This window comes from Poecilia latipinna, unplaced genomic scaffold (genome assembly GCF_001443285.1).
Source record: "Poecilia latipinna isolate Pla-1442-1.1 unplaced genomic scaffold, P_latipinna-1.0 Scaffold770, whole genome shotgun sequence".
NCBI lineage: Eukaryota > Metazoa > Chordata > Actinopteri > Cyprinodontiformes > Poeciliidae > Poecilia > Poecilia latipinna.
Genome location: NW_015113386.1, coordinates 200,883 through 220,279, shown reverse-complemented (window position 1 = coordinate 220,279; position 19,397 = coordinate 200,883). Strand labels below are relative to the sequence as shown.

At 36.2% G+C, this 19,397-nt stretch overlaps 2 protein-coding genes across 3 annotated transcripts in view; both read left to right on the top strand.

Moving 5' to 3' along the window:
- Positions 1-8,696, top strand: part of LOC106955833 (fatty acid desaturase 2-like) — a 14,916-nt gene extending 6,220 nt beyond the window's left edge. The window contains exons 1-13 of one of the 2 annotated variants that reach the window (XM_015046259.1): positions 1,380-1,547; positions 1,810-2,086; positions 5,235-5,345; positions 5,537-5,734; positions 5,820-5,921; positions 5,988-6,113; positions 6,199-6,259; positions 6,339-6,415; positions 6,583-6,680; positions 6,932-7,028; positions 7,733-7,812; positions 7,929-8,054; positions 8,252-8,696. In XM_015046259.1, the coding sequence (XP_014901745.1) occupies positions 1,877-2,086; positions 5,235-5,345; positions 5,537-5,734; positions 5,820-5,921; positions 5,988-6,113; positions 6,199-6,259; positions 6,339-6,415; positions 6,583-6,680; positions 6,932-7,028; positions 7,733-7,812; positions 7,929-8,054; positions 8,252-8,303 (1,338 nt within the window). In that variant the 5' untranslated portion in view covers positions 1,380-1,547; positions 1,810-1,876 and the 3' untranslated portion in view covers positions 8,304-8,696. Of the gene's footprint in view, positions 1-1,379; positions 1,548-1,809; positions 2,087-5,234; positions 5,346-5,536; positions 5,735-5,819; positions 5,922-5,987; positions 6,114-6,198; positions 6,260-6,338; positions 6,416-6,582; positions 6,681-6,931; positions 7,029-7,732; positions 7,813-7,928; positions 8,055-8,251 lie in introns of those variants that run through there. The other variant, XM_015046260.1, reaches the window with a different exon arrangement.
- Positions 8,697-10,816: 2,120 nt separating this feature from the next.
- On the top strand, positions 10,817-17,515 carry LOC106955832 (fatty acid desaturase 2-like). Its single transcript, XM_015046258.1, has 13 exons — positions 10,817-11,045; positions 11,370-11,614; positions 13,396-13,506; positions 13,637-13,834; positions 13,925-14,026; positions 14,101-14,226; positions 14,322-14,382; positions 14,476-14,552; positions 14,791-14,888; positions 15,447-15,543; positions 16,617-16,696; positions 16,992-17,117; positions 17,340-17,515. The coding sequence occupies exons 2-13, from the start codon at positions 11,429-11,431 to the stop codon at positions 17,389-17,391; spliced, it is 1,314 nt and encodes a 437-aa protein (XP_014901744.1). The 5' UTR covers positions 10,817-11,045; positions 11,370-11,428; the 3' UTR covers positions 17,392-17,515.
- The last annotated feature ends 1,882 nt before the right edge of the window (positions 17,516-19,397 follow it).

Sequence of the window (19,397 nt, the reverse complement as noted above, 5' to 3'; positions counted from 1 at the left end):
AGAAAATCACAATAATCTATAGACTGAATGTGAACTAAAGTAATAACAAAATGATAATACCGAAAAATCTCTAACAGTCTAAGATGCTGGATGTTTTACCTTTTGGCTTTACAGTTTAAGCAGTTTAAAAATTAAATCTATCACTTTACTAAAAAATGCAGTTAGTTGGCTATTATGTTTGGGTTTCAAACTGGCACCTGGAGAGTTTAGTGGTCAGGTCACAGACTTTGATGTTCCTTCAGTCATTCCTGAGCAGGTTTTGTGAGACCAAACACGTAGGTGTCAAAGTAACACCTATGTCAATATCAAAAACGCTGCACTGTAAAATGATTAGAAGTGTTACTCAGTTTCTCAAAACACACTTAGCTGCTCATAGGTGCTCATGGAAAAATGTTTTAGAAACTCGTATATTAAACTTACCAGACCTGTGACCAAAGGTGTGTGTGAATGTTACTGTTTCTGAAGGGAAACTCATGCAGTAAAAGTGGTGAATGTTACAAGAAACTGTCTGAGCTTGATAAACTGGCACTCTATAATCTGCCTCACTTTTCATTTTAAGAAAAGAGAAGAGTGGCTACAAAGGCTTTGTTGTTTTCAAAAGTGCATGACAAATACCCACTGCCTTTAAAATCAGCGTCAAGGAAGGTTAGAGTTTATTTATGTTTGAAAACTTAACTTTAATGGTTCGTCAAATTTATACCATTTTGTACAGCCAGCTTGCTGAATATACTTAATGTGAGCTACAGCCCTAAAAACAACTTGACGTAAAATCGTAACGAAAAACGTTAGATATTAGAAATGCGAGAGACTGAATAGAAAAAAACACAGACGATCCTGACAGTTAAAAATAAATGGCATAAAACACCAGAAAAACCACGAAAGAAATGGCAATTTAGTTTAAAAACACAAACGTAGCTTTGATTTTAATCATTTTATTGACATAAAAGCACGGGAAAATCACGAAAGAGATAGCAGTTTAATTTAAAATAATATTTTTTTTTAAAAAAAGTTTAAAACAATTATGCTGCATTTTAAACACTGCATCATCGGAAAGTTGGTCTCACGTTTTTGAGAAACGTATATCTCCAAATTAACCGCAGTCCTGGGCGTCAGGATCATCAGGAAGGACGTGATAAGCATCTGTTTATGCTTTCTGAGAATGCCACCGCATCTCCTTTAGTCCGTGCCTGGGCCAGACCCACGCCCCCCGGCTGAACTTTTTCCAGGATCACGCAGTTGACCCGGTGATGTCCAGAGGAGCAGCTCTCTGAGCCTATCGCGTATGTAGCAGCGGTTCGGTTCGTGATAACTGCGTGCTGATTGGCCAGAAAGGCTCGAATGATCCGCTCGAAGTTCGTGCACCCGGTGGGGGTGAATGAGACGATGAGCGCAGCCTATGAGGGAAGGAAGCTGGAGGATGGGTTTTATGATGCTCGCAGTGAGAAAATGAATTCGTGCTGAGCTGGAGCAAACTTATTTAAACTGGTCTGGTGATGAGACTAAAACACAGAGGGACTTAAATCATCCAAATCTGATTAATAGCTACAGTAAGTTTTACACAGTTTGTCCTATTAATGTTATTACACGATAGCTGAAAAAAAAATCGAAAAAACATTCAGAGATGATTTGATGGAATATTTTTTATGCATTTGATGTAAGTCTGGCTTGAAGAGTTGCTTTAACAGGCTCAGTCATAAATTCATAACGATGTCAATTCCCTTTTGTGGTTTTAATTAACTTGTGTCTCAGTGTGTTGCAGCATTTCCTTTAACAGATTATATTCTAAAGTTGTTGTTTTCCCCCCTCCAGGTGTCACAATCTGTGGTAAACTGGTCCTGAGCTTCAAGTGAGTCCAAAAGCAGCATCAGCAGGGGCGATGGGAGGTGGAGGACAGCAGACTGAGCCTGCAGAGCCAGGCAGCGGGAAAGCTTCAGGTGTTTACACCTGGGAGGAGGTGCAGAAACACTGCAGCAGAAAGGACCAGTGGCTGGTGGTCAACCGAAAGGTTTATAACATCACCCAATGGGCCAAACGGCATCCAGGAGGGTCTCGGATCATCAGCCACTATGCTGGAGAGGACGCCACGGTAACATCTCTAACCTCTCTTAAAAAACAAAAATTAAAAATAAAATCTCATTGCATGCAAATAAAGTTGTTCTTTTTTTTTTTTTTACTTCCAACACATATTGAATATAATCAGATCTTTACTCACTTTTATCAATAGATCAACAGCCTCAGATAAATAATAATATATCACATATTACAAGTTCATTATTCATTTTATTAGAAAAAGCTAAATTTAAGAACCTGTGTGCACTTCATGTTCATGTCACCTATGTAGACACAGAAATGTACAGAAGTGGTCCTCCTCTCTCTGACATTTAGTTATGAAGAAGGTTTGGTACATTTTTTATTTATTTATTTTTTTTACAGTGTCACTCTGAACTTTGAATCATTGCAGCTTTGTGCTTTGGATAATTTTCACAAAGCATGATCCAAATTCTGCCAAGTTTAATTGTCAAGCAAATATCTTTACATCTGATTCTAAAATGCTTTGAAGAGTTTACGGTAAACTCAACGGCTACAAGGTTTTCTCCAAGGATTGTGGCTGCAAAGCAAGCCCCCATCATCACCCCTCCACTACTGTGCTTTACTATTTTTTATGAGTTGCTTGTACGGATAAAGCTTTTTTTTGTTTGTTTTCACTCAATTGAGGTTTATTGTGCCTCAAAATCTTAGTTTAGACCACATTTCTCCAAAGAAAATTATTATTATTATTATTATTATTTTCATTTCTGGAAGACTTGATTTCTTGATTAAACTTCCAGTTAATCTGTTTTTTATGTTTTCCCACCTATGCTAGGCATTCCCATACACAGCATCTAGATGCTCATCTGAAACCCCAGACGTCTTTCATGTATGAGCTCATATCTGTCCTGAGCCACTGATAAGATAATGACCCAGCTGGCTGCTGCACATCAACTCATTCCTTTGAAAGCACCAAGCATTTCTCTATTATCCCACACATGGCTTCCGCACTTTGGCTTTGTTTTCTGTTAAATAAATAATGAGATGGTGTAATATGTCATGTCTTGTTTATCTAAGGTTTGGCTGACCTCATTAAGACTATTTAGTATGTCTATATAGAAAACCTGCTTTGGCTAAATTTCTCTTTGCCAAATCAGCAAAATTCACAATGCAATAATAGAAACAGCAAAACAAAAATCTTTATAACATTAAAATTAAATAATAATGTCTCCTTATATGTGCAACTATAATGTTATTAGTGAATGTAACAGCCTGTTGAGGTGTTTTTATCCAGTCCCTACTTTGATACAGATCTATCTTAATAAATCAGATCATCCTTGAAAAGCTAAATTATATCATTCATTCAGTTTATAAAAGTGAAACTGATATTATATAGATTTATTATACACAATGATATGCATTCAAGCATGCAAATATCTGTAAATTTAAATGATATGACTTACAACTAATGAAAACCTCCTAAAAAACAGTTTATCAAAAGATTAGATCAATGCAAATATTTTTATTGCAAAATTGCCTTATCTTGCGTACAAAATCATACGGGGGACTGTTGACGCAGCATTTGTCCGACAGACAGTCGCGTGGCTTCTCCTCCCCATAAAATGTCATTGCTAAAGAAGTTGACTTTTAGTGCCTCATGAAAGCATATTGATCTAAAGTTCAGAGGAAGTGGAAAAGTACACAAACAATAGTACAAGCAAAGCTCATTCAGAATTATAGGGTGGATTTACAATGAACTGTAACTGCATTCAATGCGACAGGAACCACCATATCTCAGAAACTGGCTACAAATGTTGTATTTCTTGCATTAGGCCACTTGTAAGGCCTCTCCTTAGCCCAATCACCAGAGACATGATTGGGCTGGGGAGAAAAAAGACAGGACGATTGTCCACAGAACTATTTTTAGATCAAAGTACATTCTGTTTTTATTTCACTTAGAAATCAAGGTCAAAGAGTCTGTAGGAGGATTGGAGAAACAGTTGTTTGATCTCTAATTTGAAGGTTTCAAGTCAGCTGTAACTTGAGGTGCCGTGTCATCAGCTACTGTTATTTTGTTATCAAGTCAAAGGTCAGAGCAGTCGTCTACCAGAAAATTTTACAGCACTTTGTGCTTCGTTGTGCTGACAAGCATTTCTGGTTTAATGACCGTGGAATCACATGCCTGATTGGCCAGCAAACTCTCCTGACTCTCTATGCGGGATCTAAGGGATCTTTGCAAGAGGAAGACCATGACGATCCAACAATGCAGATTTGCTGAGGGTCGTCTGTCACGACATGCGCTTCCTCAGTGCCACAGTAGCTCCACACAGTGATCGCCTCCATGCCGCTCCACACTGATATAAGGAAGTAATTCAATACTTGCTTCATAGGTTACTATAGTTCAGGCTTTAGATGTATTCCTAAATGAATCAAGTTTGATCTTTGTCCGGTGATGTCACGTGAACATTGGTGTGAACTTTAATAAACTCATCACCCCATGGCTAATATCTCTAAATATGAGTCAGACCAGCTGCAGTTTGTTTATGCTCTTCTTTATTGCCATTCTAGATAATAAGAAGGAAAACTTACTTAGATATGGATTGTCACCCAAGGAACATTAATTAATAGATATTCTTGTTTTTCTTTCTATTAATTATAGAAAGTAAAATCAACTCTACCAAAAACAGCTTTTCACACTCATTTGTTCCTGGCAACGTTACAGAAACATAAGATAAGCAATCTGCACTCTTTTGAATACGTCTAGAATTTGCTTATTTTTCCATTTTATTCATGTCCTTAATTAAATATGAATTAAATTCCTATTTGAGAGATATTTACATGTATTGTGTCTACAGAGTTGACTGACAACCATTCAGTTTGTGTGTTTCTTGTGATGCAAATACACACAACCCAGAACTATTTTTGTGAAATCCTGCAGTCCAAATTCTTTGTTCATGACTCATTCCAGATGTGTTTTGTTAGTCCAATTAATAAACCTCAGGCTCTTTATCTCAAATATGAACAAATGCTATGGCTTCAAATAGCAAAACCTTATTTAAAAAATCAAGAAATGGTTCATACACCATAAGTATAAACAAATAGCGCTATGTTTTGTGCAGTCCTTTAGTATATCAGCTCATTTTGGTCACTTTTGGAGGGGTAATTGTTTTTTTAAAAAAAACAATATGCATTTGCTTGCTCTACAGGAGGCTTTCAGTGCCTTTCATCCAGATCTGAAGTTTGTGCAGAAGTTTCTGAAGCCTCTACTGGTCGGAGAGCTGGCGGTGACAGAGCCAAGCCAGGACGAGGGAAAAAACGTGAGTCTTTACATTGAAACCTGATCTGAGTTTGCAGCATCAAACCCCCATTGTTTCAAGCTGAATAACATGTTCTTAATATTCTTAGTGCAACTGAAATTTTTTTGCTTTATTTCAACAGTTTTACATCTTAGTAAAGCTGTAAAAAACAAACAAACAAACAAACAAACTATTTTATTCTCTGCTTCCAGGCAGCCATCATAAAGGATTTTGAGTCTTTGCGCGCCCAGGTGGAGAAGGAAGGACTTTTTAAAGCCAAACCTTTGTTCTTCTGCCTCCATCTGGGTCACATCCTGTTGCTGGAGGCCCTGGCCTGGCTGATGGTCACGTACTGGGGGACGAGCTGGACGATGACGCTACTGTGTGCACTGATGCTGACAATATCTCAAGTAATTTAAACTCATAGACTATTTTTAATTTTTTTGTTGTTTAGAAGCTAAATCTCATGATGCTATTTTACCTTCTTCGGTGCAGTCACAGGCTGGATGGCTGCAGCATGACTTTGGTCACCTTTCTGTCTTCAAGAAGTCAAGGTGGAATCATTTGGTTCACAAGTTTGTCATTGGACACTTAAAGGTGACTGTGTAGGTTTCTGCCCTTTGAATAATTTCTGCATGGATGCTAACAGAGGGGTTTTTATAGGGCGCTTCAGCCAACTGGTGGAACCACCGACATTTCCAGCATCACGCCAAACCAAACATCATGAAGAAAGATCCCGACGTCAACATGTTGGCTGTCTTTGTACTGGGAAAGACTCAACCAGTGGAGGCAAGCAGCTGAAAGGAAAAATGTTTCACATGATGCAAACTGTCATGTAGCTGCTCACCCATCGCTGTCCTTCTCTCTGTCACAGTACGGCATTAAGAAGATCAAACACATGCCCTACAATCACCAGCACAAATACTTCTTTCTCGGTATGCTTGTTGGGAGTCATTAAAAGCTAATTAGAAAATTATAATAGCTTTCCAGGAATAATGAATATTTCTTTTGCAGTGGGACCTCCGCTGCTCATACCGATTTATTTTCACATGCAGATAATGAACACCATGATTACTCGTCGTGACTGGGTGGTAAGTTTTCCAGACACCGCGCGGTGCAGAATCATTACATAAGTCGGAATGGGATTTCAATTTAAGCCTACCTAAAACACATATTTGGCCACCACACAAGACGAATGACAAATGATTCTTCACAATAAAAAAAAGTTTTTAGATGATCTGAATCTTTTGTTTTGCAGGACTTGGCTTGGTCCTTGTCGTACTACTTTCGCTATTTCTACTGTTATTCCCCTCTGTACGGCTTTCTTGGCTCATTTGCACTCATGATGTTTGTCAGGTAAGTGTTCTGAAGAAAACTGAGAAAAATTGCTGGGTGAGGTCTGTTTTTATGTTTATTGTCAGTTAATTGTAAATGAGACAACACTTGATTTTAATTTTGTTTGTTATATTTATGCTAGTTCCACAACTGATGTTATTTCATTCTCAAAAGCATCATTCCATACTAATTTGCTATTGTAAAATAATTTCCCATTTTGGGCTTTTACCCCACATGAACACCATGTTTGCGTTTCATTGCTTGTTTTGCAGGTTTTTAGAGAGTCACTGGTTTGTGTGGGTAACTCAGATGAATCACATACCAATGGAGATTGAGTATGAGAAGAACCAGGACTGGCTGACCATGCAGGTGCCTGCTTTAAGAAAACCATATAACTGTCATAATAAAGATTTGTATTCTGCTGATGTTGCTTGTCTGCAGAACTCAACCTCCTCAAACAATTTGGCTCCTATAATCTGTTGAGCTGCTTCAAACACAGGCTTGATAATCATTTCAATCATACAAATGATGTGGCTTTGTAAGGCTAATTTACTGGGGGGGAAAAGTTGTATTTATTTTTTATTTACAAACAGAATAGTTTTGATGTTTTACTTTGAGTAATATGGCATATGTCGTAAATTTCCTTGGATGGGACTCTGCAGTTTTTTCTGCAGCTCTGAAGCGTATGTCTGTTTTAATGCAATCTTGGCAGCAGGTAATAAACCTAATCTCACCAGATTAAGATAGGAAACTATTGATAAAGTGTAGATATTGTGGGTTAATAAATGTGCCACGAGCCTGACCAAAAGGTTTCTTGTTCTCTGCTCATTAGTCTATTGCACCCTGTAAGCTGAAGACACTCATCAATACATGATCGTTGACTTGTAATCTGTGTACAAAGACTGTACACTCTAAATATTGACTTAGTTCAGGTTGATGCGTTTTACCGTGCTTTGTTTTATTGCTAGCTTTAATACACTAATTAATCTCGCCTATAAACTGCAGCTACCCAGCAGATGAACTAAGTCAAATGATGTATCAACATATCGAGAGTCTTGTCTCATCTTTTTCAGTTACAAGCCACATGTAATATTGAGCAGTCCCTGTTCAACGACTGGTTTAGTGGACACCTCAACTTCCAAATCGAACACCAGTAAGTCAAGACGATTTTGCGCGTCAGATGAGTGTAAGATTTTTCAAACTCGCGCAGAAAAATGCTGAGACATCACAAATGAGGATTCATCTGTTATTTATTGTCTTTTTCTTCAGTCTGTTTCCCATGATGCCGCGCCACAACTACCACCTGGTGGTCCCGCGGGTCCGTGCAATGTGTGAGAAGCACGGGGTCCCTTATGAAATTAAGTCTTTGTGGCGAGGAATGGCTGATGTTGTCAGGTAATAATTCACAGGGTGAATCTGCAAAATGTGTAAAAATAAAAATGTCCTTAATAAATATAAATATCATAAGAATAAATGCACAAATCCTTCTTTTTGTTACCTCTCATTATAGAAAACAGCTGCTTGTCAGATCCAAAATGTTTTGCGATTTACTAAAATTTAATTTTGTCTCCTTTTTTTCTCTTTTTTCTTAGCTCATTGAAAACTTCGGGGGAACTCTGGCTCGATGCGTATCTTCATAAGTGATGAAATTTTCTAAATGGACTGAGATTTTTCTCTATCCGATCTGTGTGGCTGAAAATCAAGTTATACCTCTGACTTTGTTGGTGTTAAATTAGAACTTTAGAGGGTTGTTTTTTGGGGGTTTTTTGTGCCTTTTTTAATAACAGAGTTACTATGTTTACCGTGCATGAAGCATTTATTATATTTCTTTTTTTTGATTAACCGTAGTGGAATGTGAACTGGACAATACAGTAAATTAATTTATTTTCTTGTTAAGAAAATCAATGAAAAATGAATAATTTTTAATACAGACAAACATAAAAGATTTTTTTTAATCCAAAACATACAATATAAACTTTCTTCTGTCAGTCCTTCAGCTGTAACTGTAATTGATCTTCGAATAAACAATGAAATGCTGACCTTCTCATGTACCTTCTTTTTTTATCTTAGCTGTTAAACTAAACCATGCATCTTTTTTCTTAAGGATAGTTTAGTTGACAGGTGTGCTAGAAATCTGCTTTGTTGCACCAGCAATGGTTGCTTTCGCAGAAAAGCATCAAATCATCTTTGAGCTGCATTAAAATGGTTTCACATGTGCAAAACTGCAGCTGCACCTGAAAGCGTCTTTGAGTGAAGAGACTGAATTACAGTTAGAAACGGCTCGCTTTTACCGTTTCAATAAGAAACCGAAAAATTGCAGTCAGTCTGAATTTGCTTCTGTTGCAACATAAGGCATTGCAGAAGTTACAACAAATTACATCTATAAATAAATCCTCTTTAAAGAAATTTTACACATTTGAATACAAAACCAAAATTTATTTAAAAAAATAATAATAATTGCGCAGTCATTGGTAATAAAGTGTATTTTACTGCTTGGTAATGTTTCAGGAATGTAAATGGTGGCAGAATTATTTAAAAACACACACGAAAACAACATTGACCTCACTCCTTGCACCCAAAACATAAAACCTTGCACATTTTATAAAGCTACCATGTTTTTCTCCTGAGAAATTCAAATAGCTGACTCATCGCAAAATGAATTATGATTTAGACAACATCAATAAAAGTAACACTGATGAATGTATTTGAAATATGTGGACTAGTTGTGGAAAGTTTGTTCTATATCAGGTGACCACGGTGACCATGGCATGACTGATTGTGCACCAGCCTTATCTTTATTTCTTCAGGAAAGTTTTGCAAAGGATAAAGGTGTGCATGAGTACAGAACATGATCTTACTGCATGATAAACTTGTGACCTATTAAAGAACTTTCTTAAGGTCCAGCATGACATGGCAGGGTGAGGTAATATTGCTCCTCATTAAATTTGTTTTGGACTTTGTGAAGCTTGCCATCTCGACCTGAGATGGTGCAAAACATCCTCAAAGCATAATTGATACAACTGCTTGATAAACATAAATTGACATTTTCAGCCATCACAAAGTAACACATAGAGTAGAGTGGACGGAAGATAATGCACGATATGGTTTTTTTTTTATCACCATCTATGCCGAGTCAACGCTTTGCAGAACCAACTTTTCCTGAAGTGTTAGCATCATTTCCAGGGTTTCTTAAGCCTACCACAAACAGATTAAAAAAAATCTATTTCTATTCTCTATTTTGTTTCCTTTTTTAAACCCTTTTATGTTGTAAAGTTGCTCAAGTAAAAACCGACTGAATTCAAAGCATCGAATGTCAATTTCCAAATCAGATTCCACATTGAATTTTTACAATCCAAAGAGGCATTTTTGCTCTTTACTTTAATGAATAAAATTGTACTAAGAACATGATCCAGTTTTCAAGAAAACCTAACATAAAGTCCTTGTTATTGTTGAATTAAATAGTAAATAATGTCTATTTAACAGATTTGGAGAAAATAAAAATGGCCTACTTTTACAGGAAGACAAAAAGGGCAATTTTATTTCAATGGAAAGCTCTGTATTTACGGAAAGTGAAGAAATAACATGTATTTTCGAACTTAATGACAAAATACAAAACCTAAAGAAAATATTTTTTCTATCACTAAAGCATCCACTAAAGCATCATTCTATTATTTCATGCTATGTAAAAGAAGCTTGAACTAACTAAAATAAAAACATGACCTTTTTTTTTACCTTAAAGTTTAATTATTTAATATTTACTTCTGCAGAGAAATTTTTTGCTATGTTCCCCTACAATCATCTAAAAGTTTCTAGCTTCACAGTTCTTTGCCAAGACTCAACAGCCCTTTGTTTTGACTCTCATTCTTAGCATCACTAAAATGTTTTAAACAAGTTTTAGACATTTTTCTTTCAGCCACATGATCATCAAAACTTGATGGCAAGTTTCCACGTGTTAAATTAATAATAAGGAGTCCAGCAAAACGAGAGGCTGAAATGCTGCATATCGGTTTATTTCAGTGAGTTACGCCCGGCAGTTGCTTCACTGCATTAGTTTATCGTTTTTCTGGGAAATGTCCAGCATCTCCAAAGTTACGTGAGACACACCTCCCCTGCTGATTATTTTCTCTTTGCGCTCTCAGACGACCCTGTATGTTTATTGCGCCCCTGATGCCAAGCCGTCTGAAATGGATGAAAGGTGCGCGCTGATTGGTCAGAAAACCTCGAATGATACGCTCGAAGTTCGCGCTGTGGAAGGAGGGTGACTAAGCAGAGGGAACGAACTGATGGCTTTTATGGTCTTTCTTTTTAAAAGTCGGTCTTTGCGAGGGGAGAAAATAACGTGAACAGGTCTGTGGACGTGACTGAAGTCCGGAGAAAAGCAACAGTGTAAGTTTTTATTATTATTATTATTATTATTATTATTATTATTATTATTATTATTATTATTATTATTATTGTTTTTCTCTAATGTCGCTTAACAACCAGACTATGTAAAAAGAAAAAAAAAAAGTTCTACGGCATACCTTTAAACCACATATTTAGAATGATTTAGAATGTACTATGCATGTTTGAAAAGCACCCAAAACGGCACATTTTCCTTTCTGCGTGTATGGTTTTACACAGATTTTTAGATGCATGCATGACTGCCTTTTAAAAACTAAGGTAATTATTAATTACGTCGCGCCGTTTTGTCTAACTTCATGTGTTTAGCGCCCAGCTGCAGGTTCCCGGATCCAGAGACAGCAGCAGCAGCAGCAGGAGAGAGGAGTATGGGAGTTGGAGGCCAGCAGACTGAGGCTGCAGATGTTTTCTCCTGGGAGGAGGTCCAGAAGCACCGCAGCAGAAATGACCGGTGGTTGGTCATCAGTCGAAAGGTTTACAACATCTCTCAGTGGGCCAAAAGGCACCCAGGAGGATCCCATGTCATCGGTCACTATGCCGGAGAGGATGCTACGGTAAGCATGCCTCCTCTTTAGGATGCAGTCATAAACTAACAGTTAACATAAAAGCTTATTAAAAAAAAGTACTGTCTGGTCTTTTGAAGCAGTTAGATATGCACTTTATTAAAACATTACATTGGGATTCAACAGGAATGAGAGAATATGAGTGGCTCATACAGTACTGCAGCTATTTAATATAATAAAAGGTACAGTTACAGAGCATTACAAAATTATTACTTTAGCGTCTGATTGCATGGTCTGACACAGTGGACACATTATTATCTCTGTGCTCCCAATGTTGAATAAGCTCTGCACTGGTGGTACACTTCAGGGGAAGACTCCTGTTATTTGGTGGATTTTATTTACATCCAGTTTCTTTGTGACACCTGAACCTGAAAAGCTGTTTTTTGAAGTGCAATATTCTTAGCATTAATTTCCCACTTCAGGTGAAAAGAAGGATGACTTGAGCATTAAATGTTGCTAACATAAGATGAAATTAATATATTACATCAATTTGACTGACAGTGTGAATGAAGCTGCACTTCTAATGGCAGTAAACAAGAGGAGTTTTTACATAGCAAATTTTCTTATATTATAAAGCTCAATGCCAGGAAATCATCTTCATCTGATCCCCCTGAAGTATTCAGGGGGATCAGATGACCCCTCTAAAAAATTACATTTTAAAAATTTAATTTAAAAATAAAAGATTTTTTCAATTACATTTTAAATGTAAAATCTTTTACTTTTACATTTAATTTTGAAAATTATGTTTTAAATTAAATTTAAAAAATAATTTTGTGCTATTAAATTTTACATTTTTATGTTTTGAAAATGTAAAATGTCCAAATAAAGGCTCAAGACCCACGATTTGTAAATATTAGCATTTCTAACAAGCTAACATGCTGTTAAAGTGTTATTGGGTCATTTACATGATTGAGGACGATTTTCTTTGCTGAACTTTTAATTTAGCCCTGCATTTTAGCATAAACAAAAAGTAAAAACAAAAACAACTGTAAGAGGGCAAACACTTTTTCACAATTATACCTCATGGAGAAACTTTTTTAGCATCAATACCAGAAAGACCACCAAAGAGAAAACTGTGCTAGCGATGACTGTGCTAGGGATCATGATAAAGGACCAACAACGGGCAAAGAACTGATTAGTGGCAGATGTTGAATTAGTGAGGAGACACAGTGACCCCCTGGGTTTCAAAATTACAAACTGTGGTGAAGGCAAGTCGTCAGATTTTTCTGCGGACATTTATTTATGCAAAGAGGCCAAAACTGTAGCTAAAAATGTCCCAATTTGCATAGATTGTAACAAGGTCGAAACTCCAGCTAGACTTGTGGCGGGTGGAACAACTTTATGAGGCTAAGGGTTTTAGCTTCTGGCCTTTTTAAAGGAAGGAAATACAAATCAGCCAGGGACATCCTTCACTTACAATAAGTTCCCAAAGGGAGGACTTGAATGGTGTTGTTGAATTCTTCAATTAGTGATCATTTAACATTTTTCTTATGATATAAATCTGACAATTATATTAAAGCCCGATATAATTTCCTTGTCACAGTTTGCCAATATAAAAGATTAAAGGTAAATATTTTAGCACAATGATCTTTGTTTATCAGGTTTTGTCATTCATTTGTTTTTATAAATATATCATAAAAGCAGAAGTGAAAATCAGAATGTGGTGGTGTATGAAATAACACAAGTTTGAGGAAAATATATTTTGTGTTACAGGGCATTTTCCTCTACTCCAAGCTGTACTAATAACATGATTTCTCTTTTATATTTTCCAGGAGGCTTTCACAGCTTTCCATCCTGATCAAAAGTTTGTGCAGAAGTTTCTAAAGCCTCTACTGATTGGAGAGCTGGCAGCGACAGAGCCAAGCCAGGACGGAAACAAAAATGTACAAATAATTCAAATCTTACAAGAATCTCAGATAACTCACACAATATTTACTCATTCACAAATTAGTTTTTTTTTTCATAAAAGGCATTAACAAAACATCGTTACAGCTTCCCTTTTCTCTGCCACAGGCAGCCATCATACAGGATTTTGAAACTTTACGCACCCAGGTGGAGAAGGACGGACTTTTTAAAGCCAAACCTTTGTTCTTCTGCCTCCATCTGACTCACATCCTGCTACTGGAGGCTCTCGCCTGGATGATGGTCTGGTACTGGGGGACAAGCTGGACTCTGACCTTACTGTGCGCTGTCATGTTGGCAACATCTCAAGTGAGTTCAACAAAATTGCCTGTCACATGAAGATTGAATCACCTTAGATTATAGAAAATATTGTTGTTGTTGTTTTTTTTTTTTTGCCAGGCGCAGGCTGGATGGCTGCAGCATGACTTCGGTCACCTCTCTGTCTTCAAGAAGTCCAAGTGGAATCACCTGGTCCACAAGTTTGTTATTGGACATTTAAAGGTGACCTTTGTAGATTTGACCTTTTAAGTTTTTTGGTAATTTTTTCTTGTTTTTGAGAGTCCTGTGTTTTACAGGGAGCTGCAGCCAGCTGGTGGAATCACCTGCATTACAATCATCATGCCAAACCAAATGTCCTGAGCAAAGACCCTGACGTCAACATGTCGGGCGTCTTTGTTCTCGGATCTGTTCAGCCTGTAGAGGCAAGCAGCTGGAAGAAGATTTGTTTTAAGTGTTTTAAGAAATTCGTAGCAGCTCACAAACTGTTTTCTCCTTATGTTTTTTTTTTCTCTCACAGTACGGCATGAAGAAGATCAAACACATGCCCTACAATCACCAGCACCAGTACTTTTTTTTATGTATGTTTGTCAGAAGTCATGGAATATGAGAAATGAGATGAACAATTTTTCATGACAAAAATAAATAATCATAATGATTTACCTCTGTTTCAGTGGGGCCGCCTCTTCTCGTCCCAGTCGTCTTCAACCTGCAAAATCTAAACGTCATGATTTCTCGCCGAAACTGGGTGGTAAGATTTTGGACCGTATGCTTTGCAGTGCATGTAATTACTTACATTTCTAAAAAAAAAAGGCGCAAATGGTATAAGTTTATGTGAGTATATCACTTTAATGTATTTTATTGGCACAGGACAACATAAAGTATTTTCAAGAGTATTTTTGTCTTTTTTATCAGGATTTGCAAACATGAAAAAAAAAATGTTTTAAACAATGAAATTTTGTTTTTCCTCTTTTTTTTGTCATTTAAAGGATTTGGCTTGGTATTTGTCCTTTTATATTCGATATTTCTCCTGTTATGTGCCGCTATATGGCGTTTTCGGCGCTGTGGCTCTTAACCTCTTTGTTAGGTAAGAATTTGAATTGTTAATTATTTAGTCATTTGTTGCTTGCTTGTTAATTTCATTCATTTAGCAACTGATTAAAAATATTCCCAAATGTTTCCAGAAGTTCTTTCTATTATTTGTGTCTAAAAAAACTGTTAAAATACTGTCATTAAATACTCCTTGTTATTAAGTGTTTCATATTGTTGTTGACCAATTCCTAATCATTATCTGAACCACAGTGCAGCTTATTTTTCTTAGCAGTGACATTCTTTTTTAATAATAATTAAGAAAAATAATAATGATGATAATGCTAATATTTAATTCACAATTTATGTAGTCATTAAATATTGTTTTTATTTTACTCTGACCGTGGACGGATCAACCAGTTTTAACAGAACAAAAGATCCTGACCTCTGAGCCACATTGTGGTTGATGTTTGTTAAATTCACATAACCTTTATGAATGTATATTAGACCATTACATTGGGTTTTCTGCTATCTTAATAAAAACAAATGTCAAAAACTGCAAATGTATGAAATGTAGAATCTTTAGATGACATTTTTAAAATTGTTCATTTTGCAGGTTTTTGGAGAGTCACTGGTTTGTCTGGGTGACTCAGATGAACCATCTTCCAATGAATATAGATCATGAAAAGAACAGAGACTGGGTTACTATGCAGGTACATTCTTTTTTTTAATATAAAAATTTATATTTATTAAATACATATGTCCATAATATATAATTTTTAACAAGGAAATATTTAATCTTGCATGTGAGAAGAGAGACAGACCAAATGATTGACATTCTGCATCTGTGTCCAATGCAGACCTCTGACCTTAGTTTTTATTATCCCTTGTGCTGTATTACTTTGTCTACCTTACCTGACCCATAATCCCCTTAAGCTGTCTCCTCACTCGTTAACGTTGCTCACAGTAGAATCTGAAAATTTCTTCTAGTCACTCAAACATGCCATAAGTTTCAACACAGATAAAGTTAAGCCTACCTACAAACGTACATATTTTCCTACATTTCCGGTTTTAATTCAGCAAAGGTGTCTCTGTGACTCACTGATCTGGCTGGCCAGACCACAAATGCAGTTCACACTTTTTAGATGTCTACCTAACAATTGTCAAACATGCATTACTTTTCTTTTGCATTACTTTGTGCTCCATTATCACTTTTTTTTTGCCTTCTACCTCATCAGCTAAGCAATTACAGCCACTGTGCTTTACAAATAGATTAAAACAGCCAGAAAGTAAATTGTGTGATTCACAGAGAAAGTTCGAACAAACTGCTCAAATCGTGCATTAAATTAAAAACATTTTACTTAGAAAACTAATCTCTGTTAACCTATAATTTAAAGCACTAAAGATTCAATTTCGTGCTGGCAAACTGAGCATAGTGTTTCATTTACCATCCAGACTGGCATTTAACGTCTATAAGCTCATTTCAGAGGCTTCTGTTCATCACGCTAAATGAGATTCATTTATTAAGAAACAAACTTTACATTAACTTATATTCCCATTGCAGCTACTCAAAAATTATTGACTCAGGGAAACAATCAACTAAAATAATATTAATTATTCAGGATATTATGTTCTCACAAACTTCACAGCAACACTTTTTTGCTCTGTTAGTTGTGGAAATGCCCCACTGTGGTTCTAAGAAATGTCTTGACACACGTAAAGGAGTTTGCTGTGTGTTAGAGTCTATAAGAGTATATTTGTTGATTTGCACAATTTTCTGTTTCAGCTACAAGCCACATGTAATATAGAGAAGTCCTTCTTCAACGACTGGTTCAGCGGACACCTCAACTTTCAAATCGAACACCAGTAAGTCGACAGCGGTTTATTGTCTTTTGCAAGACAAATATGGATACTAATAAGGTTTCCACTCAGATCAAAGACACTGACAGATATCTTAGTTGGCATTTAAAATGCTTCATGTGACGTTAGCGATGTTAGCACTTTGAGTTCTCTATTGTTTCTGATTTAATATCGCCATTCTTCAGTGGGTGGGGTATGAAATTTGGTCTTAAACTATTAGAGATTTAAAGCTCTACTATTAATCACGTCAGTTGGTTTGACTTTGATTCTTCTAATAATTGAATTCAATTTTTTTTTTAAGTCTGTTTCCGAGAATGCCGAGGCACAACTACCACCTGGTTGCTCCGAGGGTCCGTGCGCTGTGTGACAAGCATGGGATCTCTTACCAGATGAAAACGTTGTGGCGAGGCATGACTGATGTCGTCAGGTAATAACTCAGACAGGATAGGCAGTTGAAGCAGAAACTCACATTTATTTAAACTAAATTGAAAATAGTCCTTCAGCTGATTTAAAATGCATGAGCAGAGCAGCGACGGCAGAGATAATCTGTCTTCTTCCAGCTCACAACAACACACTGCTCGCCTGCTCCCCAGCCTGGTTACAAACTGATGTTTTCCATTTTTTTTCCCCCCTTCTTGCTTTTTTTCAGTTCACTGAAAACTTCAGGTGATCTCTGGCTTGATGCCTATCTTCATAAATGAAGAGCTGCTTATAAATCAAGTTATCTTCTTTCGCATCAAAAACATGTGCTGAGAATTAAAAAAAAAAAACAACTGAAAATGTGACTTATTTCACCATTTTTGAAGATGGTGTTGTTAATGGACTGAAAAACTATTTAAAGCTTATAGGATTTTAAATGTAAAGCTTATAGGATCATCTTAAAATATATTTAAAATTGCAGATAATTTAATTATTTTTAATTAAGTTATCTTAATTTAAATAAGATAATTAATTCAATGTTTTCTTGGTAAACATTTTCAGTCAGAGGGACTGAAATAAGACCGTTAATATGATTACTTTTTTTTCCAATAGTAATAAGTAACATTGCTCATTCTGTCATACAAAGGTTAAATATTATCAAATCTCATAACCTCCATTTTGCTTTCTTCAGTTATAGACCTGCAACCTTTTAAATAATGCTGTTCTTTGTTGCACAATAAACAAGTTGTTGTCTCCTACAACACTTATTGTTATTACTGGAGAGGCAAACATACAAAAATATTCTCTAAAAAATAATGATCAGATTTTTGTTATATTGCATTGTAGACTTATTAACTGATGTGTTGTAATGTAAAGGAATTTTAGCAATCGTGACAAAATTTATTAAGTGAAATAACAGTGAAATGATTTATGCACCCATAGATGTTGCAAAAAAGTACAAATAAAACATTTTGTATTTTTCTGCTTTCCTATGTGTCAATTATTTTTGCCATAAAACACAAAATCAAGTTCAATGAAACCCTGCAGAGAGATAGTCCATGCTTTAAACAAAGCATATTTTAAGTTGTTGCAAGATTCAATTAACCATGCCTACAGAAATGACAAGTTTAGCACATATGCATAAGGAAGGACGTTTTGGGGAGGTTCCCTCAAGACAAAACAATATGAATGACAGTGGAAAAATAACATTTGACAAGGATTTGTTAATCCGAAAAACGTATTGCCATCAAGAAAACAGTTAGAAGAGGAATCACAAGAGGTAAGGGTGAAACTTTTAAAGCACAGAAACATGTGACTTGTTTGGTGTTTTATAAAAATTGTGTATAGTTGAGGAAATGAGCACTTTTGGAACTTGAAGGATCACGTCTTTATTTGAAAAACATGTCATCTGAAGCTTACATGTATTTTTTCTATGTTTTTCTTGACTGTCCCCTCCACATAGACAGTATGATGTGAAGAGATTAAACATTATAAAGGGACACCAGCATCTGCATCACAAAGCAGGTTTAGGAACCTCGGACTGTACGGACTGACAAAAATAACTGGAGATAACAAAATGCAGTTTTTCAAGTAGGTTTTCATTTATTAATTTTAAAAAGTTATCCAGAACAAGCTGACCCCATGTGAAAAAGGAAATGCATTATTTACTGAAATATTGTCTTGTGACGATTTGTATCTTTTGAAGTGAAGGAAAACTTCACTTTTTCCAATATAGTTTGGAAGAGATGAATCCCTAAACAATAAAAACATTACCCATAGTACCACATACATGCTTTTTTTTTTTCTTTTTTTGCATCTTTTCAGCCACATGAAATAGACACAAATAGCTGATTGTTCACTGTGGGAATCTGGGTCATGCTGCGGCTGACCAGAGCTCCCGATGAATACATCGTCTCCAGTTACCATTTCTTTGTTAGCGGATTGTGTTTCCTTGCAGCACTGACTGTCCACTGAGTGTTAATGTGCAGAAAATGTGTTTTTTCCCCCACTAAAAAATATTTTACATGATATACAAAAAGGATTTAAGCATGTTTTTCATTATACTCTCAATTTTGCAATAAGATTAGCTGTTTTGATTAGCTGCAGGCAAGAAATCATCATCATCAATAATAGAAATGCCCAGCTAGCAAGCGAATGTTCAAATGATATTTGAAAGTCAAATGCGCTCCTGATCTCTGATTGGAGCGACGGTTCATTTTTCAGCAGGACGACATACCCAAAGCATGCAAAATCTCAAAGGAGTGGCTTCTGAACCCCCCTGTGAATC

What these genes read in the sequence shown, in the direction of transcription:
- LOC106955832 (XM_015046258.1), top strand. Translation starts at nt 11,429, where the DNA reads ATGGGAGTTGGAGGCCAGCAGACTGAGGCTGCAGATGTTTTCTCCTGG. An exon ending in TCATGTTGGCAACATCTCAA is followed by an intron (nt 13,835 to 13,924) that starts GTGAGTTCAACA and finishes TTTTTTTGCCAG; the next exon opens with GCGCAGGCTGGATGGCTGCA. An exon ending in TTTCTCGCCGAAACTGGGTG is followed by an intron (nt 14,553 to 14,790) that starts GTAAGATTTTGG and finishes TGTCATTTAAAG; the next exon opens with GATTTGGCTTGGTATTTGTC.